Raw genomic sequence first — 27,170 nt, 5'->3', positions numbered from 1 at the left:
GCCGCTGGGAGCCAGGACGGGCTGTCCACTCCCTCTGGGCTGTGCGGAGCAGATGTCCTCATGTCCAGCCGCTCAGGTCCCTGGCTGGGGGCTGCCGCTGCTCTGCCCGCCTCAGGGCGATTCCCAGGAGCCCGGCTGTCACAGCTGCTGCAGGCACAGGGCACTCCCAGCTCAGCACCAGGCCTGAGGATCCCGAAACCAGATGCTTACTTCACTGACCCGCCTCGAGCTGGACACACGTCGAAACACGGGTGGCCAGCTGACGGGTTGGCCTGGTCACCTCGGTGTGGAGGGCGGCTCGGGCCTGGGCTGTCTGGGCGTTGCAGCGGTGGGCCTGGGGGCAGGCGGGGTCTTCCTGGGGTTCACTGTGCACCGTCACTGGGGCCCAGGGTGAGCAGGCGGCACTGCCAGGGGCCCGGGGGTCCTTGTCCACGCAGCCAGCCACACCAGCCAGCGCTCCAAGGTCTCTGCAGAGAGAGGAGGTGTGAGCTGCGGAAAGAGCCAGGACTCCATGGGCCCAACACTGCCCCCTGCTGGGCCCCAGGCCCGGCCATGGCCTTCAGTGGGCCTGGAGCCGACCAGCACCCCAAGGCTGGGGAGCCCCATTTCTCCTGCTGGAGAGGCCCTGCCTTGAGCCGCAGGCCTGCAGCTGTGAGTGAGCCGAGCAGAGACCCAGGTCTCAGGGACCCTGCTCCGGGCTTTTCCAAGGGCGGGCGGAGTCCCGGGCTGTGTCAGGAAGGGCCTTATTCAGAGTGTGTGAAAACCACAGGTCAGGCTGCCTCCCCAGGCCAGGGATCTGGGGGCCAGGTCACTACCTTCTCTAGCTTCTGTTCCCTTGTGGCCCCTACTCCCCAACCCACAAACCAATGAGTCCCCAGGCTGATCAGACCGGAGACCTTGGCCTGAGATGTCACCTGGCTCCTCTTTCTCCCCCGAAAAACTGGCCTCTGCTCCACCTCCAGCCTCTGCAGGCTGCTCCCTCCCGCAGGGGCTGTCTCCCTCCTTCCCCAAAATCCAGGCTCACATCATGCACCACCTCCTCCAAGAAGCCTTCCTGGCTCTCTGTTCCCACCCACAGCTAATTCTCAGACAAGCCCTTGGAAGTATAGGAATTATGAAATTATCTCTTGGTTTCATGGATACGTGAATGAATCAATTAATGAATTAGTGAGAGGAAAGACAGCTTGGGGGCAAATCCGTGGACTTTGGAGCCAGAAAGCCTGCGTTAAAGCAGCTTCATGCTTAGCAGCTGTGCATGGTCTGGACAAGTTCCTTGAAATGGAATCAGAGCGGTGCTTACCCCTAAGGTAAGAAGTGGGAAGATCTGAAGGAGCTGAGAACAGTGCCGGCCATGCCGAGTCCTGGGACGTCTTTATGAAGTAAAAGCAGGTCAAGGGCAAACCTCGCCTTGCTGATGACAATCACCACCATCAGTGTGAGAACCGGGCAGCTGGGCCTTGGCTAGGATGGCCAGGCCCTGGGCTGCTGTCAGGGTCCCTGCCTGGGACCCAGAGGCCCAGGCTGGGGGGCCTTGCTTCCTCCATCAGGCTGTGCAGTCCTGGCAGGCGCTGCCTTCTCTGGTCCCCATGAGCTGGACTCAGAGCAGGATCCTGGGGGCTGTGGGAGAGCTCGGGGAGGGGCTCTGACCCTCATGCTCCCCCAGCCTTGCCTCCTACTTCCTGCCTGAGCTGCCCTGACTAGAGCTGATTCTGAGTGGCCCCCAAGTCGCCCTCTGGGGAGGTGGTCACACAGTTCCCCACATGGCTCTGAGCTGGCCATCAGAGGAGCGAGAACGAGGCCCCAGGTCTGAGGACAGGCGTCGTGGGCAGGCCCCGACCCCACAGCACCCACCCGGGGAGACCCATGCAGCCCGCAGCAGCACTGGCCGCCCAGGATGCATGCTGCCTGGGGCAGGGGTGAGGGGGTGGGGACAGCCTGCCCGGCTCCGCTGGGCTTTCCCAGTGGAGCCAGGACAACCTGTCAGGGTGAACCCCGAGGGGCCACGTGGGCGGGGCCTGAAAGGAATCTGACTCATGGAAAGGAAAGGCATGAGCAGGACCACCCCAACTTAACCAACACGAAAAGGAAAGGACTTGCGCCAACTCTGGAGTCAGGCTCACTTCTACCGGGTGCACAAAGCTCCCAGCACACACAGGAAAACACCAGCAGGCCCGTCAGCAAAGCAAAAGAAGATGACCTCACCCAGGGACGCAGCCGGCAAGCAAGGGCCGGAGGAAACGCCCTTCCTCACGGTCGATGAAGAAATACGAAGGCACGCAGAGCGGCTCCCGCGAGGCGGCCCTGCCATTCCGCCAGGGGAAATCATCTCCACTCAACTGTGCTGGGTCCCTGAAGAATCTCTCTATAAAAGGCTCGTATGCAAAGTGTCCCCTCACTCACTATGACGTGCGCTGACCACCAGGGGGCGGCGTGGAATGAAGGAAGGCCCCGATCGGCCCTGATCACTGGCCAGGCCTAGGGACCCTACCTGTGCACGAATTTCGTGCACTGGGCCTCTAGTTTGGTAATAAAAATATTAAGACTCTTTGGCCTAAACAGTCTATTTCTAGGATCACCCCAAAATGTCATCTCAAAAAAGAGAAACAGCTCTAAGCACCAACAATTACCCAAACCTGAGCAGTCAGGGGGTCTCGTGAACACTGACCACTGGAGCGGAGCTCAGGGTCCACCAGCTGTGTAACCACAGCTGTGTCCCAGGCCGAGGGCAGAGGCAGCGCAGGTGTGGCCACCAGCAGGCAGGCCCAGGTCTGTGGCTCAGGGGCGGGAGAGGGGACCAAGCCCTCCGTGGGGCAGGCCCAGAGTTCCTGCAACCCTGGGCAGCCAGGCCAGCCCATCCTGCACCTGCTTTCTCATCTGTGCGGTGGGACAAGAGCAGCACCAAGAGCAGCACCCACAGCGGTGCCCGCCCGCCCTCAGCCTTGCCCACTCCTGGTGCCTCAGCCCTGCCAGGACCTCACTGCGCAGGGAGGCAGCCATGGCGGGAGCGGGAGCAGCCCGGGGCTCCTGGGGTCCCGCTCTGTGAGGCAGGCCTGGTCCTGAGGCTGCCTCCACAAAGTGCAACAGAGCCCGAGGGGACACCCAGCGCAGTGGGGGTCGGGGCTCCCAGGGCAGCGCCGAGCCCACGGCCGGGCACGATGGGGACAGTGAGTGCTGAGGACAGCAGCCGCACACATTGTCTCCGCCTCTGCATCTGTGACATTTCCCCAGAATAAAGCTTTAGAGAAGAACAGCCTCGAGTTCACGGTGATACAACAAATAAAATGAAAAGGGAAAAGCAGAACCCACCCTCATTCCTCGCAGAAAAAAAAAGACAGAATAACAACAGAACTGAAATGACACTTTGTAAGGCCCCGGGGAGAGCTGAGGCCAGGGGAGAGGCCCCTTGCAGAGGCCCGTCTCATCAGCCGGCAGGGACTCACCTCGGCCCCAAGAGCGCCGTCTGCACGTGAGGGGGCGCCCGCCCCACCCCAGCACCCAGACACCTGCGCGGAAACGCAGCGCAGCCCGAGGGCCAGTGCCCGACAGCCAGACCGAGCTCAGGCTCTGCAGGGACCGCTGGCCACCAGGACGAAAAGCCGAGAGGCCGAGCTGCTGGTGCCACGTGGGTCCTGAGAGGGTGCGCAGAGCGGGTGACCACTTTCAGCTAGACCAGACTCTGGGAGTCAGAAGAGTGTGTGTGAGAGAACCCCGTGTGTGTGTGTGTGTGTGTGTGTGTGCGCGCGCACGTGCGCTGAAAGGGAGGCAGAGCGAGGCGGGGAGGACAGAGCGAGTCCACAGGACACGGCGCAGCCTGCGGGGCTGGGCGAACAGGACACTCAGGCTCAGGGGCTTTGCCTTCTCCCTCAGGGTGATTCTCACGATAAAGCCACGGGTGGGAGGCCCCGCAGCCAGGGTGCGGCGTCAGCACAGGTGCCAGCAGGACCACAGCCTGTCTCTGGGCCAGGATGTGAGGCCCAGGTGAGCGGCACAGCGTGAGGGGGCAGCCAGTACCCACGGGTTCCTGGTTCTCCTGCCCTGTCCTGACCAACCCAGGCCCCGCCCCGCCCTTATCCCTGCCCCACTGCCCAGGCCGGTGCCCACGTGGTGAAGCTGTGGTGGTCACGCTCCTGGCCAGGCTGGCCTCTGGGCCCCGCATTGCCGCTGCTGTTCTTCAAGCCCGGGAGGCCCAGGTAGCTGGCCTGCAGCGTCTCCAAGTCTTCACCTCGCAGCTGGAGCCACAGCTGGGCAGCTCTGCAGGGAGGAGATGCAAGGCAGTCAGTGCGCGAGGGCCCAGGCCGCCACCCTGAGCCTCTGCAAGCTGGACTGGGAGCACTGGGGGCCCTGTGGCCGGGGAGTGTGGCGGGGGGTAAAGGACGTGGTCACGGGCCATCGGAACATGCCAGACCACTCTACCTGCCAGGCAGGCGAGGGACATTCTAGAGACAAGTCGTCAAGGACAGCGGCACAGTGTAGCGAATGGAACTAGTGCCCCTGAATTCTACTCATAAAGATGGTTAAATGGCAACTTTTATGTTATAAACATTTTACCACCATGTTAAAAACTACAGTCAAACCTCAGTTCTCATATATCTCCCACCTCAAACAATTCGGTTCTCTACTCAGTTGTTCACAGAAAAATATCTCATTTGTTGCCCTAGCTGGTTTGGCTCAGTGGATGGAGCGTCGGCCTGCGGACTGAGGGTCCTGGGTTCAATTCCAGTCAAGGCATATGTCTGGGTTGAGGGCTCGATCCCCAGTAGGGGGCATGCAGGAGACAGCCGATTGATGATTCTCTCTCATCACTGATGTTTCGATCTCTCTCTCCCCTCTCCCTTCCTCTCTGAAATCAATTAAAAAATATATTTTTAAAAATCTCTGTTGTCAAACAAAACTTCAGTTCTCGACCTGACAACCCTTTCATGCTGATACCTGTATGACCAGTCACGTGACTCTCAAGTGACGAAGAAAATACTCAAGTATGAGTCAGTTTACTGCTAACCCTCGCATTATTAACATCTCAGGAAATTGTGCTGTGAATATTTCCATGTTTTTCTCCTTTTGTTGCTACTTATTATTATTAAATATGTACCATGGATCCTAAGGTTAGTGATAGCAGCAAAGTGAAAAGGAAAGTTGTGAGAAAAACACCAGAGCTTAAAAAAGAAATAACTGCCCTGACTGGTTTGGCTCAGTGGATACAGCGTCAGTCTGCGGACTCAAGGGTCCCAGGTTCGATTCCAGTCAAGGGCATGTACCTTGGTTGCGGGCACATCCCCAGTAGGGGGTATGCAGGAGGCAGCTGATCGATGTTTCTCTCTCATCGATGTTTCTAACTCTCTATCCCTCTCCCTTCCTCTCTGTAAAAAATCAATAAAATATATTTAAAAAAAAGAGAAATAACTGCAAAGTAGGATAGAGGTGTTTGCATGTCTGATCTGGCTACTGAGTATGTGGTGAAATCGATGATTAGCACAATTTTAAAACATAAAGCGGCCATCAAAAAAGCTGATGTAGCTAAGGGCGTGAAAGAAACAATGATCACAGACAACTGAGGAAGGCTAAGACGAATCACTGGGGGTCTGGAATAGATTAATTCACTGTACATTACTTTAATGGGAACAATGATTCAGTTTACAAACAAATCGCTTCTTGAACAGCCTTCCGAGAACCAAGGTTCCACTGGGCTCCGAAAAAGGACAAATTACAGTGAAGCACAGTGAGCAGAGTCCGCCTGGAGCTGCAGATACCACAGGCCCCAAGCCTCAGCCCTCAGGCCCCACGGCGGAGCACACACTGCTCGCGGCTGCACGCACTGCAGGACGAGCCAGCCCCTGTCCCCGCAGCCCACACGCCCGCCAGGGCCATGACGCTCATGACCACGATGCCACGCCCCAACCGCAATGCAGACCCTGACCGACCGTGTCTGCAGCCGTCGTGGGCTGCGAGGGCAGCTGTTGGTAGGGTGACCCTGCTCCTCACGCCCCTGGGCACCCTTAGGAGGCCCAGATGGGCATGAGTGCTGGCACCCTGGGGCAGTGCCGGGCCGGCTCCTGGCTCCAGGGAGTGGTCAGGGCTCAAGGCCACAGGCCCCCCTCCCACGAGGATGCTGGGGCCACCATGCCTGTCGAAGCGCCGCTGCTCCGTCCTCTTCACGCACTTCAAGAGGCAGCAGGTGAGGAAGGCCATGGACATGAGCAGGATGATGGCGCAGCTGACGATGGAGGCGATCACAGCCACCCTGAAGCCAAAGGTCTCATGGGGCGTCACAGCTGCAAGAGAGACGAGACCAGCTCCGGGCATGGCCCGCCGAGGCCCAGCAGTGGCGCTCCCCCTGCCCCCAGGAGTCCATGCCATCGGGAGGCAGGGCAGCTGGCTGCTAAGGCGAAGGTCTGTGCAAACCCTGTAGGAGTGAGGCTATCAGGGAGGACTGCCTCGCAAGAAGGGCTGTTGGAGCAGGGTTTTGGAGTGTGTGTGAGTTTGTGGGGGCACACGGGAGAAGCTCTGATGGTGCCAGGGAGGCCCTTCTGGCTCTCACCCACCGCAGGCTGGGCTCAAGGCCAAACCCAACAGAGCCACAACATGGAAGGGTCCCCACTGTGGGGCACCATATGAGCCGAGGACTCCCAACCTGAGGGCCATGGCAAGAGAAATCTCCCATAGCCCCTGTTGGCTAACCCCTGTTATCTTGGATTTTGTATCTCTAGGAATCTAATCTTAACAGATACCCTCCTTCTCGAGATTCACTCAACACGGGAGCATTTTAAAGGCTCTGAGAAGTCCTGCAGCCTTTAAGTTAACATGGCCTTTTCCAAACTGTCTTGACTGCTGAGCTGTTTTCATCACACAATACACTGGCCTCCCTTTGAAAATGGCTGTGCTGGGTATTACCCTTCAACACCCTGCACTACAAATACAAATAGAAAACCTCTCCCCATGGGGTCCCGGGCCAGACGCATCCTGGCCCTCGGTGTCCCGGTCCTAGAATTCTTGGCACATGGAGTCTTCTATCAGGGCTTGCCACATGCATGCTTAGAGCCTGAATCAATGAACAAATGCAGAACAGTAAGCGCTAGCTCAGACAGCAAGGTAACCGCTGGGAATGGTGGCCATGTCAGTGGCAGGCCTAGGGTCTGGAGCAGCTCCTGGGACTTGAATCCACACTGTGGACGTGAAGCCACCAGGGTTACCAGCACCGGGAGCAGGAGCCTACACAGAGGCCCAGCCGGGACTGGCATCCATGGCACCTTCTCTGTGGACACCACGCTGTCCACATGACAGCACCAGGCCCCTCCCAGGGCGCCCGCGGATCTGGGGGCAGCTGAGGGAAGTGGGCCTCACCTTTGCACACAGGGGTCCCCGAAGACCACTCAGCGACGCTCCCCTTCCAGGTGCAGGCGAGGAGGCCAGACCCCACCATCTGGTGTCCTGAGGGGCAGTGGAACACGATGACAGTCCCCACAGAGGCCCCATCACCGCGAAGCACTTGGAGAGTACCCCTCTGGGGCGGCCGCACTTGGGTGCACGTGCCTAGGGAGAGAGGCGACAGCATGAGTCCCCATTCTGGAGGAGGGGCTCTGCAGGACCCTCGGCTGGGATGGGCATGGCTGCCCGACGGCCATGTGAACCCTGGGTCATCCAGGCCCCGGACAGGAGTGGCAGGCAGAGCCAGGGGCTGGGAACCGACCGACCTGAGGCAAACTCTCCGTGTCCTGAGGGCCCAGTGCTGGGAAAAGACCACGCTGGGATATCGCTCAGCAATAGAAACAATAAAATCTTGCCACTTGCAACAATGCGGATGGATCTAGAGTGGATTATGCTACGTGATATGGCAGATAGAGAAAGATAAATACCATGTGATTTCACTTATATGTGGAATTTAAATAATAAAACAAGTTAATAAACTAAAACCAGAAACAGACCTTAACATACAGACAGCAGGCTGGTGGTGGCCATGTGGGGGGGAGTGGGGGATGGGTAAAACATTTTTTTTAAAGGAGACAATCTGATGTTAAAGAAAAATTCTGAGCGGGGGGTTCTTTAAAAAGAGATGTAATGCACACCTACGAATGAAAAAAGGTAGATTTTATAGTTATAGGGAAAAATTAAAAAATAAAACGCATGTGCAAAGCTTGGCACACAGAAAAAAGAAAAAGAAAAAACACACATCGGAAGACAATGAAAGCAATGATACAGAGATCGCCCAAGTAACAGGCCAAGGTCCCAGGGTCTGGGCGTTCCTCACTAAATGCTATTCTTGCTACGCGTTAAAATGTAGCACAATATTTTGCAGACCAGCTGTAAACAAGATGACCTTGACAGGATCCCAACCAGATAAGTGTAGCCAACTGCAAAGAAATAAAAGTGTAATTAACCAAATAGTGTAAGTTGGCAATGGCGCCTGAGCCTTTCTTCCTGGAAGCAGCTTGGGGAGTGGACCTGGGCTCCTTCCCGCTCTGAGTAGACACGACCTTGCGACAGACAGCCGGTCCGCACCTGGGAGTCACAGCACAAGCTCCAGAGGCAGGCTGGGGGCGGGGGGCGGGGGGCGGGGGGCGGGGTGCATGAGAGCAAAAACTTTTGTTTCTCCCTAATAATTGAAAAACAAACATAAACTCGGGTTTAAAAATCAGGAAAAGATCTTTGGAGGATATAGGACAAAGGTTCAACACCCTTATTCATAGAGATCTCACACCATGAAAGCCGAACGTCCAAATAAAGAAGTGCCTGACGCGTGGGCAAGCTTCAGAGAGATAGCTGGCCAGCACGCACCAGAAGCTCTCGCTACAGGAACCGAGAAACTCTTCAAACAAGCGCTCATCTTTTGCCCTCAACTCGGCAGAAAGGCAGAAGGAGAAAGGCCAAGGGACTGGGCAACTCCTCTGGACCTTGCTCATGGGTGCAGATCCACCCCTGGACGGAGTTCTGGCAAATGCATTGAGAGCCTTATGCCGTATATGCAGCTGAGGACGTCGCCAACGGAAATATTATGAGTCCGCTGCCAGGACCTCTGCACCAGGAGGTTCGCCTCACAGCAGTGAGCAGTGAAGTCACCCCGTCTCCAGCTGTGGGGACGGTGCCGCAAGGAGAGGTACATCTGGTGATGTCAGCAAGGCCGTCCTTACAGAAGGACAGAGAGGCAATCATGGCATCCTATATAATAAAAGGGTAATATGCTAATTGACCATCACACGTCACAAAGATGGTGGCACCCACAGCCAATAAGGAGGGAATATGCTAATTGACTGTCATGCCCTTAAAGATGGCAGTGCCCACAGCCACAAGATGGTGGCACCCAGTCCCTTCATCACCACCGGGGCGGCTCCATGCACCTGCCTCCAGAGTCCCCCAGTCCCCTCAGCCCCCCAGCCGCCAATGGCCAGCCCGAGGCGCAGGCAAGCCTCGGATGGCCAGTCGCTATGAGGTGCACTAACCACCTCTTGGTCCTTTTCCCTGGCCAGCAGGCTCTGATCGCCCAATGACAAACAGGGAGCTGGAGTGGAGGGCAGGGCCAGGGAGTGGGCAGAACGGCCGGCCTCTTGATTCCTCCCCCCAGCCGGCAGGCTCCGATTGCCTACTGGTGAACGGGGAACCGGGGGTGGGCAGCAGCGGGGGGCGGGGCCAGCAGTGGGCAGCCGGGGAAGATGGCTCTGAATACAGGCCAGGCCTAGGGACCGTACCCGTGCACGAATTCGTGAGCCAGGCCTCTGGTTCTTTATAAAATAATAACATTGAAATAGCTGCATGTGCCGGCGGAGGGCGGAGGGCTGTGTCCCGCACGGAGTGAAGCTCAGTGGGTGCCCCACATGCCTCCCCTGCCCACGTGCAAGAGGCTCTTCCTTCTGCTTTTCCAGAATGTTCTGACTTTGAGCACTGACTCCCCGACTTGGGCAGAAAGGTAGAGTGGCTCGTCTCAGAGAACCAGGGGCTGCCGTGGACACACTAACCGGGAGGCGTCTGCGGGGGGCCCCGTGGCCGAGGCCTGAGCAAGGGGGCGGGACAGACGCCAGCTCCTCCAGGCCGAGCCCGTTACTCCGGCGACCCGTCCTGGGGATGTGCGGTCGGGCCGCCCTGCACACCAGGCACAGACCCTGCTGCCCGCTCGCCTGCCCACCCAGCCGCGCCCTGTGCTCCCTCCCAGGCCGCCCCCACGCTCACTTTGAGGTTAGTTACCAAACCCTCTCTTCTTTACTGGTTTTGGCCCCAAATCTTAGAATTTAATTGGACTCCTCTCAATCCACTACCAACCTATCAGCAAACTTGCTTTCCGGATATAGTCCACACCGGCCATCTGTACTGGGCCGGAGTGCCCCCCAAATCAGGCCCCCCTGGCAGCAGCCATGGAGGCTCCACTGTGAAACAAAGCCCCCTTTCGCACAGGTGTGGGGACCACACACGCCACCAGCTCCCATGCCCGGGGCTCAGGGAGGACGGGCTGCCCACGCCCCTCACTGCGGTGACAAGGAGGCCGGGCGTGGCCGTGCTTGGCCAGCTGCCTGAGCCCACCCTGCCTCTGCCCCACCAGGAGCCGGCGCAGTGTGAGCTGGGGGCTGCCTTCTGGATCCGCACAAACAGCACCAGGTACCTAATGGGTGTTTGCTGGGTTGCAGCCCTCTGAGCAAGAGGGGAAACTGAGGCACGGCAAAGCTGGATGATAGGCCGAGTCACCAGCAGAAGGTGGGGCAGCACGCCTCTGCCTGCGGGCTCACACACCAGCAGCACGAGGCCCGCCGCGTGCACGCACGGCCGCACGCCCAGCCTCCCGTGGCCCGGGAGCAGCGCTCTCCCCACTTTCCACGGAAAGGCCAAGCGCAGGGGGCGGGCATGCCCGATGCCCAGACAGAGGGAGCAGAGCCTGGCGGTGCGGCACCTCAGGTTCCTACAGCCCAGCAAGGGCAGACGCGGGGCACGCAGCCTACCCCAGAGGTGCGGCCTTGCGACATAAACAGCATGTACACGAATAAGACGCAACAACAGTCCAACAGCCTGGCCACGCTCCCTGGGGGGGAGCTCGCCCCGCGTACCACAAGGCTGCGGGTTCGCTCCCGGTCAGGGACATGCCTAGGCCGCAGGCTCGATCCTCAGTCGGCCGCTCACAGGAGGCAACTGATGGATGTTTCTCTCTCACATCGATGTTTCTCCCTCTCTCCTCATCCCTCTCACTCTAAAACAATAAGCATATCTTCAGGTGAGGATAAAAAATAATCACAGCTACAAAAAAGGTTAAGTTAGAAAAAAAAAGACAAAGAGCCCCCAAGCAGTGGTGTAGGATACTTGGTTAAGAAAATTAAATGAATAGCATCCAAATCAGAAAGAAAGAAGCAAACTTCTCTATTAGATAACATGGTCCTGTGTCCAGAAAAATCCCCAGGAATCTGCTAAAAACCCATGGGAACTAATAAATACGTCCAGCAAGGTGGCAGGATACAAGATCAATATATGAAACCCAAGGCATCTCAGTGCAGTGGCCAGGACCACGCTGAAAATGAAATTAAGAAGACAATTCCATTTACAAGAGCATCAAGAAAAATATATTACTTATAGTTTTAGAAATAAATTTAAGAAAAGCAGCACAAAACGTAAACTCTGAAAACTACAAAACACTGTTAAGGAAATTAAAGAGCTAAATAAATGGGAACTGCCATGTGCTGGGGGTCGGAAGCCTTCGCAGTGAAGAGGACAGATGTGGACGGAGTCCACGCTCCAAGCAGAGGCCCCACGGCTGCCTCTGCAGAAATTGACAAGCTGCTCCTAAAATTCACAAGGAAACGCAGAGCCTCAGAATAGCCAAACAAAACCAGACCGAAAAAGAACCAAGTTGGAAGACTCACACTTCCCTATTTCGGAACTCACCACACAGCTCTGGGGACGGAGGCAGGGGTGCGTAGGGACACATGGCGGTGGGACCACGCACCTCCAGGCCCTCGCTCTGACAGGGCTGCCAAGACGATGCCATGGAGGGGTCGGTCTCCAACAATCGTGCTGGGACGACACCCACACGCAGAAGAATAATGCGGGGCCTGTCCCCACATCTGTACAGAAATCAACTGAAAGTGAATCAAAGACATAAATATAAAGGCCAAAACTTTAACACTCTTAGACGAAAGCATAGGGATCAGTCTTCTTGACCTGGGATTAGGCAATGGTTTCTTAGATATGATAACAATAGCCAAACAACAAAAGAAAAAATAAACTGGGCTTCAGCGAAGTTAAAACTGTTTGTACTTCAAAGGACACGACCAAGAAAATGAAAAGGTTTACAAAGTGAGACAAAATATTTGCAAATCATGTATCTGATAAAGGACTTGTCTCTGGAATGTATAAATCATTTCAACCGAATTATAAAAACACAAACAGCCCAATTTTAAAATGGCCAAAGCTCTGAAAAGACATTTCTCTAAAGGTTTCCTGATGACCGCCAGCACCCACATAAAAAGATGCTCAACATCTTTAGCTTCAGAGAAACGCAAACCGAAGCCCGAGGGAGCCCTTTCGTCGTCGTCGTCGTCATCTGCACACAGAAGACAGGTGTACCAGGGACAGGCGGAGCCCAGAGCAGGAGCGCCGCAGGGGCGGGGCCGCAAAGGGCGTGCTGGGGGCTGCTTGGACAATCTCTCCAGCAGTTACATGGAGCATCACCACAGGTCACAGTGACGCCCTCCTAGAAACAGAAGCAGAAGAAACACACGTACACACACACACACACACACACACACACACACACACACACCTGTACACAAAGCTCACAGCAGCATCGTTGCCAGTAGCCAAGAGGAGAAATAACCCAAATGTCCACCAACTAAAATAGGTCCATCCACACAATGGAATATTATTTGACCATAAAAAGGAATGAAGCACTGACGTGCTACAATGTGGAGGAACCTTCAAAACATTGTGATCAGCGCATGAAGTCAGTACAAAATTGTACGATCCGTTTCTGTGAAATGCCCAGAAAAGGCAAATCCACAGGCAGGAAGTAGATTAGCAGTTGCGGGGGGGGGGGGGGGGGGGCGGGCTGACTGTGCTAAGGGATGTGGGTCTTTCTGGGGTGATGACAATGTCCTAAAATTGTGCATATTCTAAAAGCCAGTGAGTGGTACACATTAACTGTACAATTTAAATGGGTGAATCATATGGTATGTAATTTATACCTCCATAAAGTTATTACAAAACTCCGGGGAAATATATATGTCACAGAAATGCAAATTTGAAACCTAAAATACAGTTTTTGGCCTCTTAGCTTGGTTAAAATTAGAAAGACAAACAGCCCACCAGATTGGTGCTGGCTTAGGGGCAGGGGGCCCCCTCTACACATGTCCAGGACCCCCCCACGGACCCTCGCTGGCCATGGCCGCGGCGCTGAGAGGTGCAATGGCTACAGCGGAGCCCAGTGTCTGGGCTCTTAGTTCACCACAGTGTCGCCACACGGCCAAAGCGGCGAGGGCATGCGCGGGCGGGCGGGCGGGCGGAGGCCTAACTCAGGGCACGCTCCTCCCTTCCCAGGATCTGTGGGCTTGGACACGTGTTTTCCTTCCGGCCAGAAGGTGGACCTGGGCTTTGGGGCAGGGTAGATGGGCAGGGCGGCCACAGGCGGGCCACGTGGCCCTTCCCCAGGATCGCCAGGCAAGCAACACTTCCCAGTCCTCCATTTAGCGCTGTGACTTCTCTATTTTTCCGTAACTAAGTACCTTTCCCCCCCTTTGGTGTACATTTAAAAAAAGTATTTATTTCAGTATAGTTAGTACACCCTTACATTGGTTATATTCGTTCCAGATGATAGCATGGTGATTTAGCATTTTGATACCTTACAACTGATCACCCCACTAATTCTGGTAATCACGTCACTGTGCAAACTCATCACAATATGATTGACTGCAGTCCCCTCCCCCTTCCTTCCACCCCTTCCGTCTGTTTTTGTGCAGTTTTTAGATTCCACATAGAAGTTTTCACATGGTATTTGTCTTTCTGACTTATTTCATTTAGCATAATACCCTCTAGATTAGCCGTGGGCAAACTACGGCCCGCGGGCATGAATAAAACTAAAAAAAAAAAGACCGTACCCTTTTATGTAATGATGTTTACTTTGAATTTATATTAGTTCACACAAACACTCCATCCATGCTTTTGTTCCGGCCCTCCGGTCCAGTTTAAGAACCCATTGTGGCCCTCAAGTCAAAAAGTTTGCCCACCCCTGCTCTAGATCCATCCATGTTGTTGCAAATGACAAGATTTCAATTTTTTTTATTGCTATAAAATATTCCATTGTATATATGTACCACCTCTTCTTTATCCATTCATCTATCAATGACACCCTAGGTTGCTTCTATAACTTGGCCATCATAAATAATGCTGCAATGAACATAGAGGTGCAAATAGCTTTTTGAATTAGTGTTTTTATTTTCTTTAGATAAATACCCAGAATAGAATTGCTGGGTTGTATGGTATATCCATTTTTAGCTTTGAGGAATATCCTATTTTCCATAATGGCTGCACCAATTTACCATCCCACCATAAATACACAATGGTTCCCTTTTCTCCACATCCTTGCCAACACTTGTTTATTGATTTATTGATGGTAGCCATTCTGGCAGGTGTGAGGTGATCTCTCATTGTGGTTTTAATTTGCATCTCTGATGATCAGTGATGTTACTTCTCATATGTCTATTGCCATCTGTATGTCCTCTGTAGAGGGAAGCCAAGGGGAGCCCAGAGCGACCCTCACCATCCCGCATCCTGCGGCTGCCTCCTTTCTGGGCCCTCCCCCCCCTCCCCCCTGGCCCTCCAGGTGCAGGGAGTGCTGGAGCCTTGGGGAGCAGGCCTGGGCCTGCGGGCAGTGGGAGGCTGGTCTCTACAAGGGCTGGGCGCCCAGTCAGCCAGTCAACAAACATTTAAAGCCCAGCTCTGAGCCAGGTTCCCCACCCCACCACCCCTCACCAGCCTCACAGGGGGACGAGGGAAGGACACAGGCCCCAGGACACTGAATCCATCTGGTTAGACTTTCAGGAAGAGCAGAGTAATGCACCCATTTTACAGATTGCAGGAAAAACACAACCCATTGCTGTGTTTTAGACAGTGCCAAACTATCTCCAAAGACCCCTCCCTTCACAGCCCCACAGAGAGAAGGGTGCCCATTTCACAGCCCAAGAGCCCGGGTGCATAGGGCAGGGGAGGGGTGCGGTGGGAAGGACGGTGTTACCCCAGAGCAGAACAGCCTGGGGGCAGGTGGATAGTGTCCACCACTTAGCACACCCGGAAACTGAGGCACAGAGGCTGAGACGCACCCCAAGTAAAAGGGGGCTTCCAACCTCCAGTTTCAGGGAGGGTTATGGGTTGGGACCCAGGGCTTCCATGGGCAGGAAGCTGCGCTGCAGCAGGCCAGAAGCAGGGCTGGGGCTGGGCTGGCGGCCAGAGGGCAGGGCCTGACTCCGTGCCTCTCCCCCAGCAAACAGCCTTTTGTATGCAAACCTTGGAAGGCCCCTCTCCCTGTCCTGGCTGACCTTGGGCAAGTCCCTGTTCTGTCCACACCCTCCTCCCAGCACGCTAGCATACACGCTGTGTCGCTCCCACACCCGGCGAAGCACCCAGGTCAGGACTGGGCATCAAGCTGCCCTGGGATGTCAAACAGCCAAACAAAATAAAGCCACCCACCAGGCCAGGGCAGGTCTGAGCTCCTATTGGTGACTCAACTCCCTGGGCCTCAGTTTCCCCATCTGAGAGGAACCCCTCCACCCGCCGCCTCCTGATGGCAGGTGTCGTTGTTGTAAGTGGGACCAGCTGCACCCAGGCTGACCTGGGCCAGCTTCCACCTGGCCCCATCCTGCCGGGCACGGCACAGGTGCCAAGACTCCTCAATGTCTATAGTGAGCCTCTGGGGCAGTGGTTCTCAACCTTGGCTGCACATTAGAATCACCTGGGAATCTTTTTAAAATCCTGATTTCTGGGCCTCATCCTCTGGAAATTCTTTGTTACTCATGTTGTGGCCCCACCCCATAACAGAGAAACAATTTCCAGAGGATGAGGCCCAGAAATCAGGATTTTAAAAAGATTCCCAGGTGATTCTAATGTGCAGCCAGGCTGAGAACCACTGCTCTGGGGCATCCAGGGTTCATGGTCCGGGCTTGATTCTGTCCCTAAAAGCGTTAGATTTCAGGTGCGTTCATGGGACAAAGTCGGCATTGGCGCTTCAGATGCCTTCCTACCCCAGAACCAGGGCACGAAGGTGAACCCTCTTCAGATTATTCTCGAAACCAAACACCAAGCCAGCCCTCCAGCCCTTAAGGATACCCTGAGCTTCAAGGCAGGTGGGCATCTGCTGGACCCCCCGGCTGTCGCTCCCCCCCAGGCTCGGGTTCCCCACAGTGAAGGGGGGCTGGGAGCTAGACAGGAACCAGGGCACATCCTCGCAAGGCGAGGCCAGTTCCGATCTCCTCACGTCTGCTGACTTCCCCAGCACCGGCCGGGGCGCCCACGACCCACAGGAAAGGGCGCGCACCTGGCCACCTAGGAGTCTGGCCTCCATCGCCAGCCTTCGGTCCCCAGGGACGCCCGCGGGATGGAGAGGGTTGGGGAAGTGCGCCCTCAGCTGGTCTCCCTCTCTGTGCCTCCTCCCATCATGGTCCCCCACCCGCGCGCGCTGTGGGTCCCCTGTGCGCTCTCTCTGGCAGTGCGCCCCCTAGGCAGTGCGCCCTCTCCAGCAGTGCGCCCCCCTAGGCAGTGCGCCCCCATTAGGCAGTGCGCCCTCTCCAGCAGTGCGCCCCCCTAGGCAGTGCGCCCCCTAGGCAGTGCGCCCCCCTTAGGCAGTGCGCCCCCCTAGGCAGTGCACACCGCCACCCGCCCCCGCCCCCGCCAGCTGTGCGGTGTCTCCCAGGCGGTAGATGAACCCCCGCCTCCCGGGGTGTGCGGTGCCCCCCGTCTGGGAAAAGGGCGCAGAGACCGGCTCGCGCCCCGCGGTCCTGGCCTCACCTGTACTGTTCCCGGGGGCGGTCGTGGCGTCCCCCGAATGGCCCCTAGGCCTCGCCCTGCCACGGAGGGTCTCGGACGCCTGACGCATCCCTGCGCGCTCCCGGCGGTCCGCCCGCCCGACTGCCCCGACTCGGCCGCGGGACGGGGCGGGGCACCCGGCCACTCCTCTCAGAGTCCCGCCCCCTCCCCCGTGGGCCCGGGGGCGGGGCCAGCCCCAAGGGAGCCCAACGCCCAAGTGGGGCGAAGCCCAGGAGCAGGAAGTCTCGCTCCAGGGCCTGGCGCAGGTGGTGCCCTCTCCCCCGCCTCTCCGATGGAGCGGGCCTCCCTAGGCCAGATGTCAGGGGGACCCCACTGTGTCACTGTGGGCCGGGCCCTCGGTGGCAGGGGCAGGCACTGTGCGCCTCACTCGGGGACGCCTGGGTTGCAGGGCAGGATTCGGACCCTGGGGTCTGGCGCAGCGCGCCTAGCGCACACACCCGCGGACCCGCACTCTCCTGACTCCGCCCATCCTGCCCTGGTCCCTCTGAAGAGGCCTGACCAGTCCCCATCCCCGCCCAGCCCAGCCCAGGACACCACGGAGGGTGGGGGGCTCAGACCACAGCCGGAGCTGGAGCCAGACTGGGCTCAGGGCGGCTTTTGAGCGGGAGCCATGCGGGCCGAGTGGCGTAGGCGGTCCTGCAGCCCTAACAAAGGCCCCGACGCCTGCGCACGTTGGAAGCTTGAGGGACCCGCTAGTGTGGCTGGCACAGGAGGTGTGGGAAGGGGGTCCGTGGACGGGACTGGCTCTGGAGGCCTGGCCAGTGGCGGCGATAGGTGAGTGTTCCCTGGGACCCCGCAGTGCGGAGCAGGCGCCCCCCTCTCCGAGCCCGGCGGAAGCTGAGGTTCAGTATGACAGCGAGTCAGGTTGGTTTCCCGTGTCTCCCATTCCCACTGCGGACGTGCGGGCCACACCTGAGGACGTTCCTCAGCTCCTCCATGTGAAACCAAGCCCCGTCTGCCACATCGGGAGGCCAGGTGAGTCTACAGGGCCCCCAGTGGCCTCTTAACCCCCCACCCCAGACCAAACTTGGGGACCTGGAACCCCAGAATTCCCTGCTGAATGGCCGGAGCTGACCTCTGGGGCCTTGGGACCTCACTGGGTCTGAGCCCTATGCACAGGGCTGTGCGGAGGGCAGCTGTCTGTAGGCAGGGGACCGGCTGGGGAGAAGCTCGGTGGCCCTGGAATTGCAGGCTGGAGCTGGTGGCAGCTGCCCGCGGGCCGCCCACAGCACCACACTCTGGCCCAGGCCTCCAGGAGCCCACATGCTGAATCCAAGCCTGGCCAGGAGGTGGACGTGCCTCCTGGGGCCGCTGTAGAGAGTGCCGCAGGCTGGGCGCCTGAGGACCACAGAACGTATTGTCCGGGAGTTCCGGAGGCCGCACTCGGAAGGGTCTGTCCCAGGCCCTTCCAGCTTCCATTGGCTCCTCGGCTGTGGCAGCAGCACTGCGGCTTCACATGGCTGCTTTGTCCCAGGTGCATATCTGTCCACACTCCCCCTTTGCACAGGACACCAGTGCTGCTAGGTTAGGGACCCTAACAACCTCGCTAACTTGGCTGCATCTGTCTCTAAAGAGGGCGTGTTCTGAGGGATGGGGGTTAAGACTTAAGCACAGTTCAGTCCATAACAGACATGTTTTCTCGGCCATCTGTGGCTTAGCTACACGTTCTGGTGTTCAAGCATGTGGGCCAGCTTCTGCCTGTACCCGCTGGGAGCTGGGTGGCCCGAGACCTCCTTCCTGTGCCTAGGAAGCCATGCGTGTTGCCACACCTCAGGACCCACCTGCTGTCAAGGCCGTCGCGGGGTTCGGGGGGGCCCTGGGGCTGGTTCTGGAGGTGGAAGCCCAGCTAGGATGGGCCTTGCCTGGCAGCCCCATGCACCTTCCCAGGGCCTCCTGGAGGGTGCCAGCAACGCCGATGGCACAGGGAGAGAAACTAGGCCAGGTTCTAGCCCATCACAGACAATAGACCAGCTGGGCCCTGTACACACCTCTCCCCACCTGACAGGCCTCCCCGTGCCGGGGCCTTAACGTTCTCATCTGAGGGATAGAGAAGGTTCTGTCGCCTCCTGAGGCAAGGGAGGCGGTGACCCGCTCCAAGATGGCACAGCGCTTGCACTTGGGCACCTGCCACCTGCTCCGGGCTCTCCCAGCTACCCAGGCTCTCTGCGTCCCAGCCCAGACCCGGAGCAGTGCCTGGGTGGTGCTGGGCTGGTGTCTCCTTGCCCTCGGGCTCAGCCACCTCCTCAGGGAGCCTTCCCTGATGCCTGCCCAGCACAGGCATGCTCTGACCTTAAAGCCTGTGCCATGTCTGTGAGTTGGAGAGAACGTACGGCTTCCTTGGTGGAGACAGCATGTGGGCAGCTGGCAGGGAGGCAAGGAGAGCCCCGCACAGATGCCGAGGGACTGACTACAGCCTTGACCTTTCTGCATTTGGGGGTCCAGCTCCCACCCCATTACTTACTCCCCCATCTAGGTTTGCAGCTGGGAGCACAGTCTGGGGTAAGGAGCCAAGGAGGCTGGTGCGGGGGAGGAGTCTGAAAGTCTGGGCCTCAGTGCTGTGCTCTGTGAAAGGGGCTTCCACGTGCTGCCAGAGATATCGGGGGGATGGTTAGGGTCTAGCCTGGCGGTCTCCTCTTCCCACCAGTTTAGCTGAGGCATTGCCCGCCTCAGCCCCAGCCTCTGGCACAGCACCCACAGCACTGGTGGCCTGAGGGAGCCCGGACATCGGCCTGGTAGGGGAGGTGGTTATTGGTGTGTTTCCCTCAAGTTCAGTCATAACTAGAATTGTAAAATGCCTCTTGTTTTTCTCTAAATAAATATTGTTCATCTTTACTTCAACTCCAAGTCCAAGAAGTTCCTTTGCAAGAGTCACATGAGCAGGTGACCTCGTGGGCTTTGCCTCTTTTTCTTTTACGCTTTTAAAATTAAAAGCATTTTAAAAATAAAAGTAATCTGAGCTTGTAGCTCCAAAGAGCGAGGTATTGGGGGAGAAAAGAATTTCCCCCAGAGCGTTGGCCTGTCAAGGGCACCTGCCCGGGTTGGGGGCTCATGCCCCAGTACGGGCGTGCAGGAGGCAGCCGATCAATGATTCTCTCTCATCATTGATGCTTCTCTCTCTCTCCCTCTCCCTTCCTCTCTGAAATCAATTTTTAAAAAATAAATAAAAATTAAAAGATTTCCCTCAGCGTTTTCTGCCAGGCTGCTTGGTACCCTCCACACACAGGCCCCGGCATCCCACAGGAAGAGCTGGTGCCCTTATGCAGGCAGCCGTTGCCTGGAGCGCACTCACCGCCCTGGTCCGAACCCTGACCAGAGTGTCCTCCCTGCCAGGCGCCCGCACAAGCCAGGCTCGCCTGGGCTTTCAGGAGGAGACCGTGGAGTCACTTCAGATGCCATCGAGCCACTGGCCACAGGTTTGAAGTGACTACTTGGAGACACGCAGAGGGCGAGAGCAGGCGACACGACCAGCCCTGTGCGCGCCTGGCCTCCCCGAGCTGGGACTGTGTACCTGGGACTCCTCTGCCCTTCTGGGCAGCCCGACTGTGGTTATGTCTTCCTGCCGCTTGACTTCTTGTGTGTGAGCTTGGACCTGTTATCTAAGCAGAAAGCAGGACATAATAAAGGTTTAAGGGTGGGTGCACTGGACACACGGACAGGACAGTTCTGAATTCCACCTGCAGGAGACACTGGCCTGACGCCTCCCTCACAGATGGGAGCCCGAGGCTGGGAGAGCAGGACGGTCCTGGCCAAGGCGCTCGTGTGCTGGGTCCTGACACCTGACTGGCTGAGGGCTCCCTGGTGGTGATAGGGCTGGGCGCCTGCTGGGGACAGGCTGTGCCCACCGCCCAGCTGCTCCAGGGAAGCAGCAGGAAGCGGTGCCCGCGGGTCAGGCATCCGGGGGCTCAGTGCACCCGCCCAGTCAGCGTGTGCAGGGGAGGAAGGCGGCACTCGACCCCCCCCCCCCGAAGTGTGCCAGCCTGCTCTCCACACTCCCCTCCCTCCGTGCTCCCTGCTGGCCTCCCCCTGCCCAGCACAGACCCCATGCCTGCGCTGACAGCTGCACGGTCCTAATAAGCAGGTGCCCAGGGACTCCTTCCACACCTGAGACAGGCTCAGGCCTGCTTCGCGGGGGGGGGGGGGGGGGGGGGGGGCGGGCTGCCTCAGGCGGCTGCAATGGGGCGATGGCTGCTGGCAGCTTGAGCTCCGAGGGAGGCCCTGTGCCACAGGGTCCCAGAGCTGGAGGCCAGGGGCCAGTGCATCTGACCTTCCGGAGCAGCAGCAGAGAAAGCCCTGGACAAGGCCGCATGGCAACAGCACCGCTCAGAACGGCCGCGGGCATTCTGCTCAGCTTCCTGGTCCCGGCTGGACGCCTCCCCTGGCGGGGAAGGGGGTTTGAGCCTCCTTACCACGCGGTGGCTGGCTTCTGGGAGTAAACATCCTGAAGACGAAGGGGGAGGGGAAGCTGCCGCATCTCCAGGCTGTGGCCGCGCTCACTTCTATTGCCTCCTGTTCTTTACCCCACCTCTTCCTGGGCATCTGAGGCCCCCCACCAGCAGCCACCCAGGCCAGAGCCTAGAGCCCCGTGCGGCTGTGTGTGCTCCCTCTCCTGGGGCAGAGGGTTCTGCACTGGGCGGAAGCTGGGCCACCGGGCTCTTTTGTTAAAGAGAAACAATCGCAGGTCATTGGCCTCAGACAAGGTCACCCTGAGACAAGGTCACCACCGCCCGTCACCTTGTCTGCACAGGGGCGAGTGACGATGGCCCGAGCGAGCCAGCGAGCGTCCTCGTCCTGGGAATCTGAGTGGCTGCGGCCTTCTTACCAACTGTGGCCTCGGGCACCGGTGACCTGGGCACCACACCAGGTACCACAAGCCAGGGGCTTCCAACAGCAGCGGAACCCCGGGCTCCTCGCTGTGCTGCCCGCCGCCCTGGGCCTCCACCTCAACGGCGTGTCCTCTCCTCACAAGGACCGAGCCACTGGGCTTAGGGGCCACCCCAATGCCGTGTGACCTCAGCTGAGCACACCTGCAGAGACCTTCTCTCCAAACAAGGTCGCATCCTAGCGCTCCAGGTGGGCATGAACTTGGGGGAACACTGTTCAACCCCTCCTCTTCTGTCTGACCCCCTCAAAAGTCACTTTGGTCCCATGTTTAAAACACACCTTCCTCATCTCAACATCTCTCCGGTCTTAGCTCAGTCCAAAGGGAGACAATGGAGGGATGACGGGGCCACTGCCCCGAGCAAGCCTGAGCCCCGTGCCAGTCCCGTGAGCCCCAGGCCTGAGAAGAGCCTCTTGCGGCCGGACGCTGCGCCCCTGGTTCCTGTAGCCCCTCCTCTTGGGGGCCTTGCAGCAGCCTCAGCCCCCCGCCCCCCTCTGGTCTCTGTCTGCATTCATGGCTTTGCCCTCCAAGGGCTTCTTCCTTCACTCCATCGCTCGCTGCTCTCAGGCCAGGCTGGCGGGGTTTCTGCTCGTATAACATTCTCAGACGCCGTGTCGGCCTCCCATGTGATTCACAGGGGTCCACACCGTCAGACAGGAGCTCCAGACACCCCCCCCCCGGCACCTGACCTCGGTCCCGCACCCCACTGCGCGGGGGCACCCAGGTCCCCACCGAACCTCCTCAGCAAGTTCCTCCCTCCACCGTGTTCTTCTTGGTGTTCTTTTCGGGCCACACTTTCTAAACAGTGAACTTTCTTTTCTTTTTCTAAATATACCTTCACTGATTTCAGAGAGGAAGGGAGAGGGAGAGAGAGATAGAAACACCAATGATGAGAGAGAATCAGTGATCGGCTGCCTCCTGCACGCGCCCAACTGGGGCCAAGCCCGCAACCCGGGCATGTGCCCTTGACCGGAATTGAACCCGGGACCCTTCAGTCCGCAGTCTGACGCTCCATCCGCTGAGCCACACCAGCCAGGGCTAAACAGTGAACTTTCTAATTTTAACCGTCTGGACGGGCTGAGGACTTCCTTCCCGGGTCATCCATCGAGCGCTGGTTCTTCCGCTTCACAGTTTCTTCCCCAATTGGCTTCTCTCCTCTGAGACCGTTACCTGCAGCCGGAGACCCGGCTCCACTGCCCGCACCGGCGTGGACAGCTCCTCAGCGAGACGTTCACCCCTTAAAACGTCTACTTTCTGCTCAACACTCGACCACGGTGCAGCCACGTTTCTGCCTCTTCACAGGACGGTCTTCATCCCGTTTCGCAGAGCCTGTCCCGCAGCCTCTGAGCCGCAGCCTCTGAGCCGCAGCCTCTGAGCCGCAGCCTCTGAGCCGCAGCCTCTGAGCCGCAGCCTCTGAGCCGCAGCCTCTGAGCCGCAGCCTCTGAGCCGCAGCCTCTGAGCACGCGCCTGCCATGCGCACCCCCCGCCGCGTCGGCTGCGGGGACAGCGTGCTCCGAAGCAGACCCTGCTCTGCCTGCTCCTCCCTCCTTCCTGCGCTCTCGCAGGCTCACCTCCCACGGTTCTGTTTCCATCAACAGTCTCCTCAAGGAAATCTAGGCATTTCCATCAGAAGCCTCAGAACCCCTCTAGCGCCTGCACACGCCCGCGCCCATGGCATTTCCAGCGTTAGGCATTGGGCACAGCAGCACCTCTCTCCTCTGCACGCTGTGCGGTGCTTTGCTACGGCTGCTGTGCAATAGCCACACACTTCATGGCTTCATGAAAGAACGGAAGTTATTCTCTTATTGCTCTGGGGGCCAGGAGTCCAAAGGCAAGGTGTCAGCAGGCGCGCCCCTCTGCGAGCCCGCGGGGAGCCGCCTCGCCTCTCCAGCAGCCGGCCCTCTTGGTGACCTTTGGTGCCCTCGGCCCGTGGTGACCGTGCCCGTCTCCACCCCCACCATCAGGTGGCCTTTCCCCTGTGTCCTCTCCTCGGCAGTGGCTTTGGACCCACGCTCTCCCCAGTTTAACTAACTACTCTGCAAAGACCTTATTTCCAAATAACGGCACATTCTGAGGTTCTGGGTAGACATGAGCATTGGGGTGACACTGTTCAACCCAGGACACCAGTGTTGGCATCCTGCCCTTCTTGGCCTCGCTCTCCACTGCGTTACTGTTTCCCGGGCCCCCTCCTCCCACTTCACGCACATGGCACCCCTGCCCAGCAGCTGCTGCGAGACCTGCCTGCACACAGCCCGCCACTGGGGCTCCTGCAGCACGGACAGCCACCGGAGCACCGGCCCCTGCCCTCCGCTGCTAGAGCCCCCCCTGGACACAGGGCCTCCCCTCAGACATAGACCTCCCGCTCTGAGTACTAGGGAAACACCCCAAACACTCCCCTACTCTCTGTATCTGGGGACCCCTAAGACACTACTCCCTTCTGAGCTTTGAGAACCCACCTAAACATGGGCCATCTACACTGAGCTACCGGGGACCCACCTAAGACACACACCCCTGCTCTGAGCCACTGGGGATCCACATAAGAAATGGCCCATGCTCTGAGCTGCTTGAGCCCTAATTAAGACATGAGTCCCTCCCTCTACACCAGCGGTTCTCAACCTGTGGGTCGCGACCCCTTTGGCGGTCGAACAACCCTTTCACAGGGGTCGCCTAAGACCATCCTGCATATCAGATATTTACATGACAATTCATAACAGTAGCAACATTACAGTTATGAAGTAGCAACAAAAATAATTTTATGGTTGGGTCACAGCATGAGGAACTGTATTTAAAGGGCCAGAAGGTTGAGAACCACTGCTCTACAAGCGTGTCAAACTCACGGCCCGCAGGCCACATGCAGCCCACAATGAATATTTTTGTGGCCCAGCCATTATAACAGTATGTAAGAAACATTTTAATAAAAATTTCATAACTTAATTTTTAAAATATCCTGTTATACATAATCCTATATAAAAAGGGCTAATATGCAAATTGTCCCCTCAACTGGGAGTTGGACTGGGAGTTCGACCATGGCCCTTCTCCCCCTTCCCCCCACCCCTGGCCAGCCCTGCCCCTGATCAGCCAATTGGGGCAGGCCGGCCAGACCCTACCCTTGCACGAATTCATGCACCAGGCCTCTAGTTATTAATAATGAACTACAACGTTTGCTAGTGACTGGTTACTGTAATTGTGTTGCATTCATTTCCCTTACACACCTTACACACAGGCGCACCATTTCTCTCCACTAATACTAGCAGCGAATATTTTAGCAGCGGATGGCCATGTCATCAGTCTTGGACTGACTTGTTTGGTGTGTGTAACAGGAAATATTTCATTTTCAGAGAATAAGAAAAATAGGTTTATTTGCGTCACACTTATTAATTTGTGAAGTTATTCAGTGTCTGGTAAGTTAATGTTCAAGAAAAAGTAATAATTTTTATTAAAATGTTCTATTATTTTATGTTAACGATGACTCATTTATTTCAGCTTTTTGTAGTCAGCATGTCTCTATCGAAATAAACCTACGTTTCTATGAAAATGGAAGCTTTTGCTTTTTGCGGCCACATAAACTTAAACCTTGTTTATTTGGCCCATGGTAGCCTTTGAGTTTGACATGCTTGCTCTACACCAGTGGTCGGCAAACTGCGGCTCGGCAAATCGCGGCTCTCGAGCCACATGTGGCTCTTAGGTCCCTTCAGTGTGGCTCTCCCACAAAATACCGACTCTTCCACAAAATACCGACTTCTGTGCATGGGCCACGAAGTTTCAATCGCACTGTACGTGCGCCCGCACATGGTATTTTGTGGAAGAGCCACACTGAAGGGCCAAAGAGCCACATGTGGCTCGAGAGCTGCGATTTGCCGACCATGGCTCTACACTACGAGGACCTAACTAAGATACAGGCCCCTTTTTGAATACTGTGGACCCAACTGATAAAAGTTGCCATTCTTAGCTACTGGGGACCCGCCTCAGACATGAGCCCCCCATTCTAAGGTATTAGGGACCGCCTCAGGCAGCGCCTCTGTGTCCTGCAGTGCTCCCCTCTGTGACGGGGGGGGGGGGAAGGGGAGGACGATGGCCCCTTCCTGTGAGGTTTTTGGGGAGCCCTGAAGATTGGGTTCCCAGGCAAGCCTGGCCCTGACAGTAGAGTGGAGGGTGTTGTCCTCTCAGAGGTGCTGCCAGCCTCTGAGAGGCTGGATTCAGGCAGGGAGCTAGCGCCAAGGCAGGGCGTTTTGGGGTTGGGGGTTGCAGGCTGATTGTGGGGATTGGGGGTGGCAGGACCGCAGGGACCAGGACATCTGACTCCAGAGGAGCTTGGCTCTCGCTCCCAGGGCACAGCGTGCGGCTCCCTCCACCTGTGGCTGGGCTGCCGTGTCACAAGGGCCACCTGGACCAACCTGGTGCAGGAGTGGGCGGGGCCAGCCAGCTGTGGCCCACCCAGCGCCAGCTGCTCTGCAGGAAATCCCCAGCACAGCCTTGAGTCTCCCGCCCGGCTGGCCGGAGAGGCCACGTCTACGTGGGGCCAGCACTGGAGGGGGTGGAGGGGGTGGAGGGGGTGGGTGTGGGCACTAGGAGTGTGGGACGGGGCTCAGGGACCCTGGGACGCTCCCACCGGGGGTGCCAGCAAGGCCCAGGGCCTGAGCACCGGGGCTTCGAGGAAAGGGCTCACAGTCAGCAGGCGGTGGGGGCGGGGGCAGCCTTCCAGGCCGGGCATCCCTCAGGGCTTCGCATCTATGAGCAGGGCACTGAGGCCAAAGTCCGTCCAATTAGGGGAGAGGGCGGGTGGCCAGGAGGGCGCGTGCAGAATGTGGGGTGGGGCTGCCCACCTCCTTGACACCGTCCCTCACCCCGGCCTTCAGGTTTCTCCTTGTAAACGGGAAGCGGTGCTGGGCGGAGAGAGTGTGTGGAAAGGGAGTAGCAGGCTTCCTCGAGTCCACCCAGAGCCCTCAGGTCCACCCGGAGCCCCTGGGGGACCACCCGGAGCCCTTGGGGTGGGGGCCACCCGGAGCCCTCGGGGTGGGGATCTCCTGGAGCCCTCGGGGTGGGGATCACCTGGAGCCCTCGGGGTGGGGATCACCTGGAGCCCTCGGGGTGGGGATCACCTGGAGCCCTCGGGGTGGGGATCACCTGGAACCCTCGGGGTGGGGATCACCTGGAGCCCTCGGGGTGGGGACCACCTGGAGCCCTCGGGGTGGGGATCTCCTGGAGCCCTCGGGGTGGGGGCCACCTGGGAGCCCTCGGGGTGGGGGCCACCTGGAACCCCTCGGGGTGGGGGCCACCTGGAACCCCTCGGGGT

General features: G+C 57.8%; 1 protein-coding gene across 2 annotated transcripts; it reads right to left on the bottom strand.

Moving 5' to 3' along the window:
* Positions 1 to 211: 211 nt before the first annotated feature.
* Positions 212 to 17,047, bottom strand: SUSD3 (sushi domain containing 3; the record flags this gene model as incomplete). 2 transcript variants are annotated; one of them, XM_081103984.1, is made up of 5 exons in its annotated part: positions 212 to 467; positions 4,102 to 4,251; positions 6,122 to 6,269; positions 7,339 to 7,527; positions 16,960 to 17,047. In XM_081103984.1, 5 exons carry the CDS (start codon positions 17,045 to 17,047, stop codon positions 212 to 214), a joined length of 831 nt encoding a protein of 276 aa, XP_080960110.1. The 2 variants fall into 2 exon arrangements, with proteins under 2 accessions (XP_080960110.1, XP_080960111.1); XM_081103985.1 differs by lacking the exons at positions 212 to 467; positions 4,102 to 4,251; positions 16,960 to 17,047 and adding an exon at positions 11,851 to 12,030 and having other exon boundaries at positions 5,596 to 6,269.
* Positions 17,048 to 27,170: the final 10,123 nt, after the last annotated feature.

The sequence above is a fragment of the Myotis nattereri genome, assembly GCF_964212035.1.
Source record: "Myotis nattereri genome assembly, chromosome: 12".
In the NCBI taxonomy this organism is placed as follows: Eukaryota; Metazoa; Chordata; class Mammalia; order Chiroptera; family Vespertilionidae; genus Myotis; species Myotis nattereri.
The sequence above is the reverse complement of the archived record's forward strand: the minus strand, read 5'-3'. Positions and strand labels throughout refer to the sequence as shown.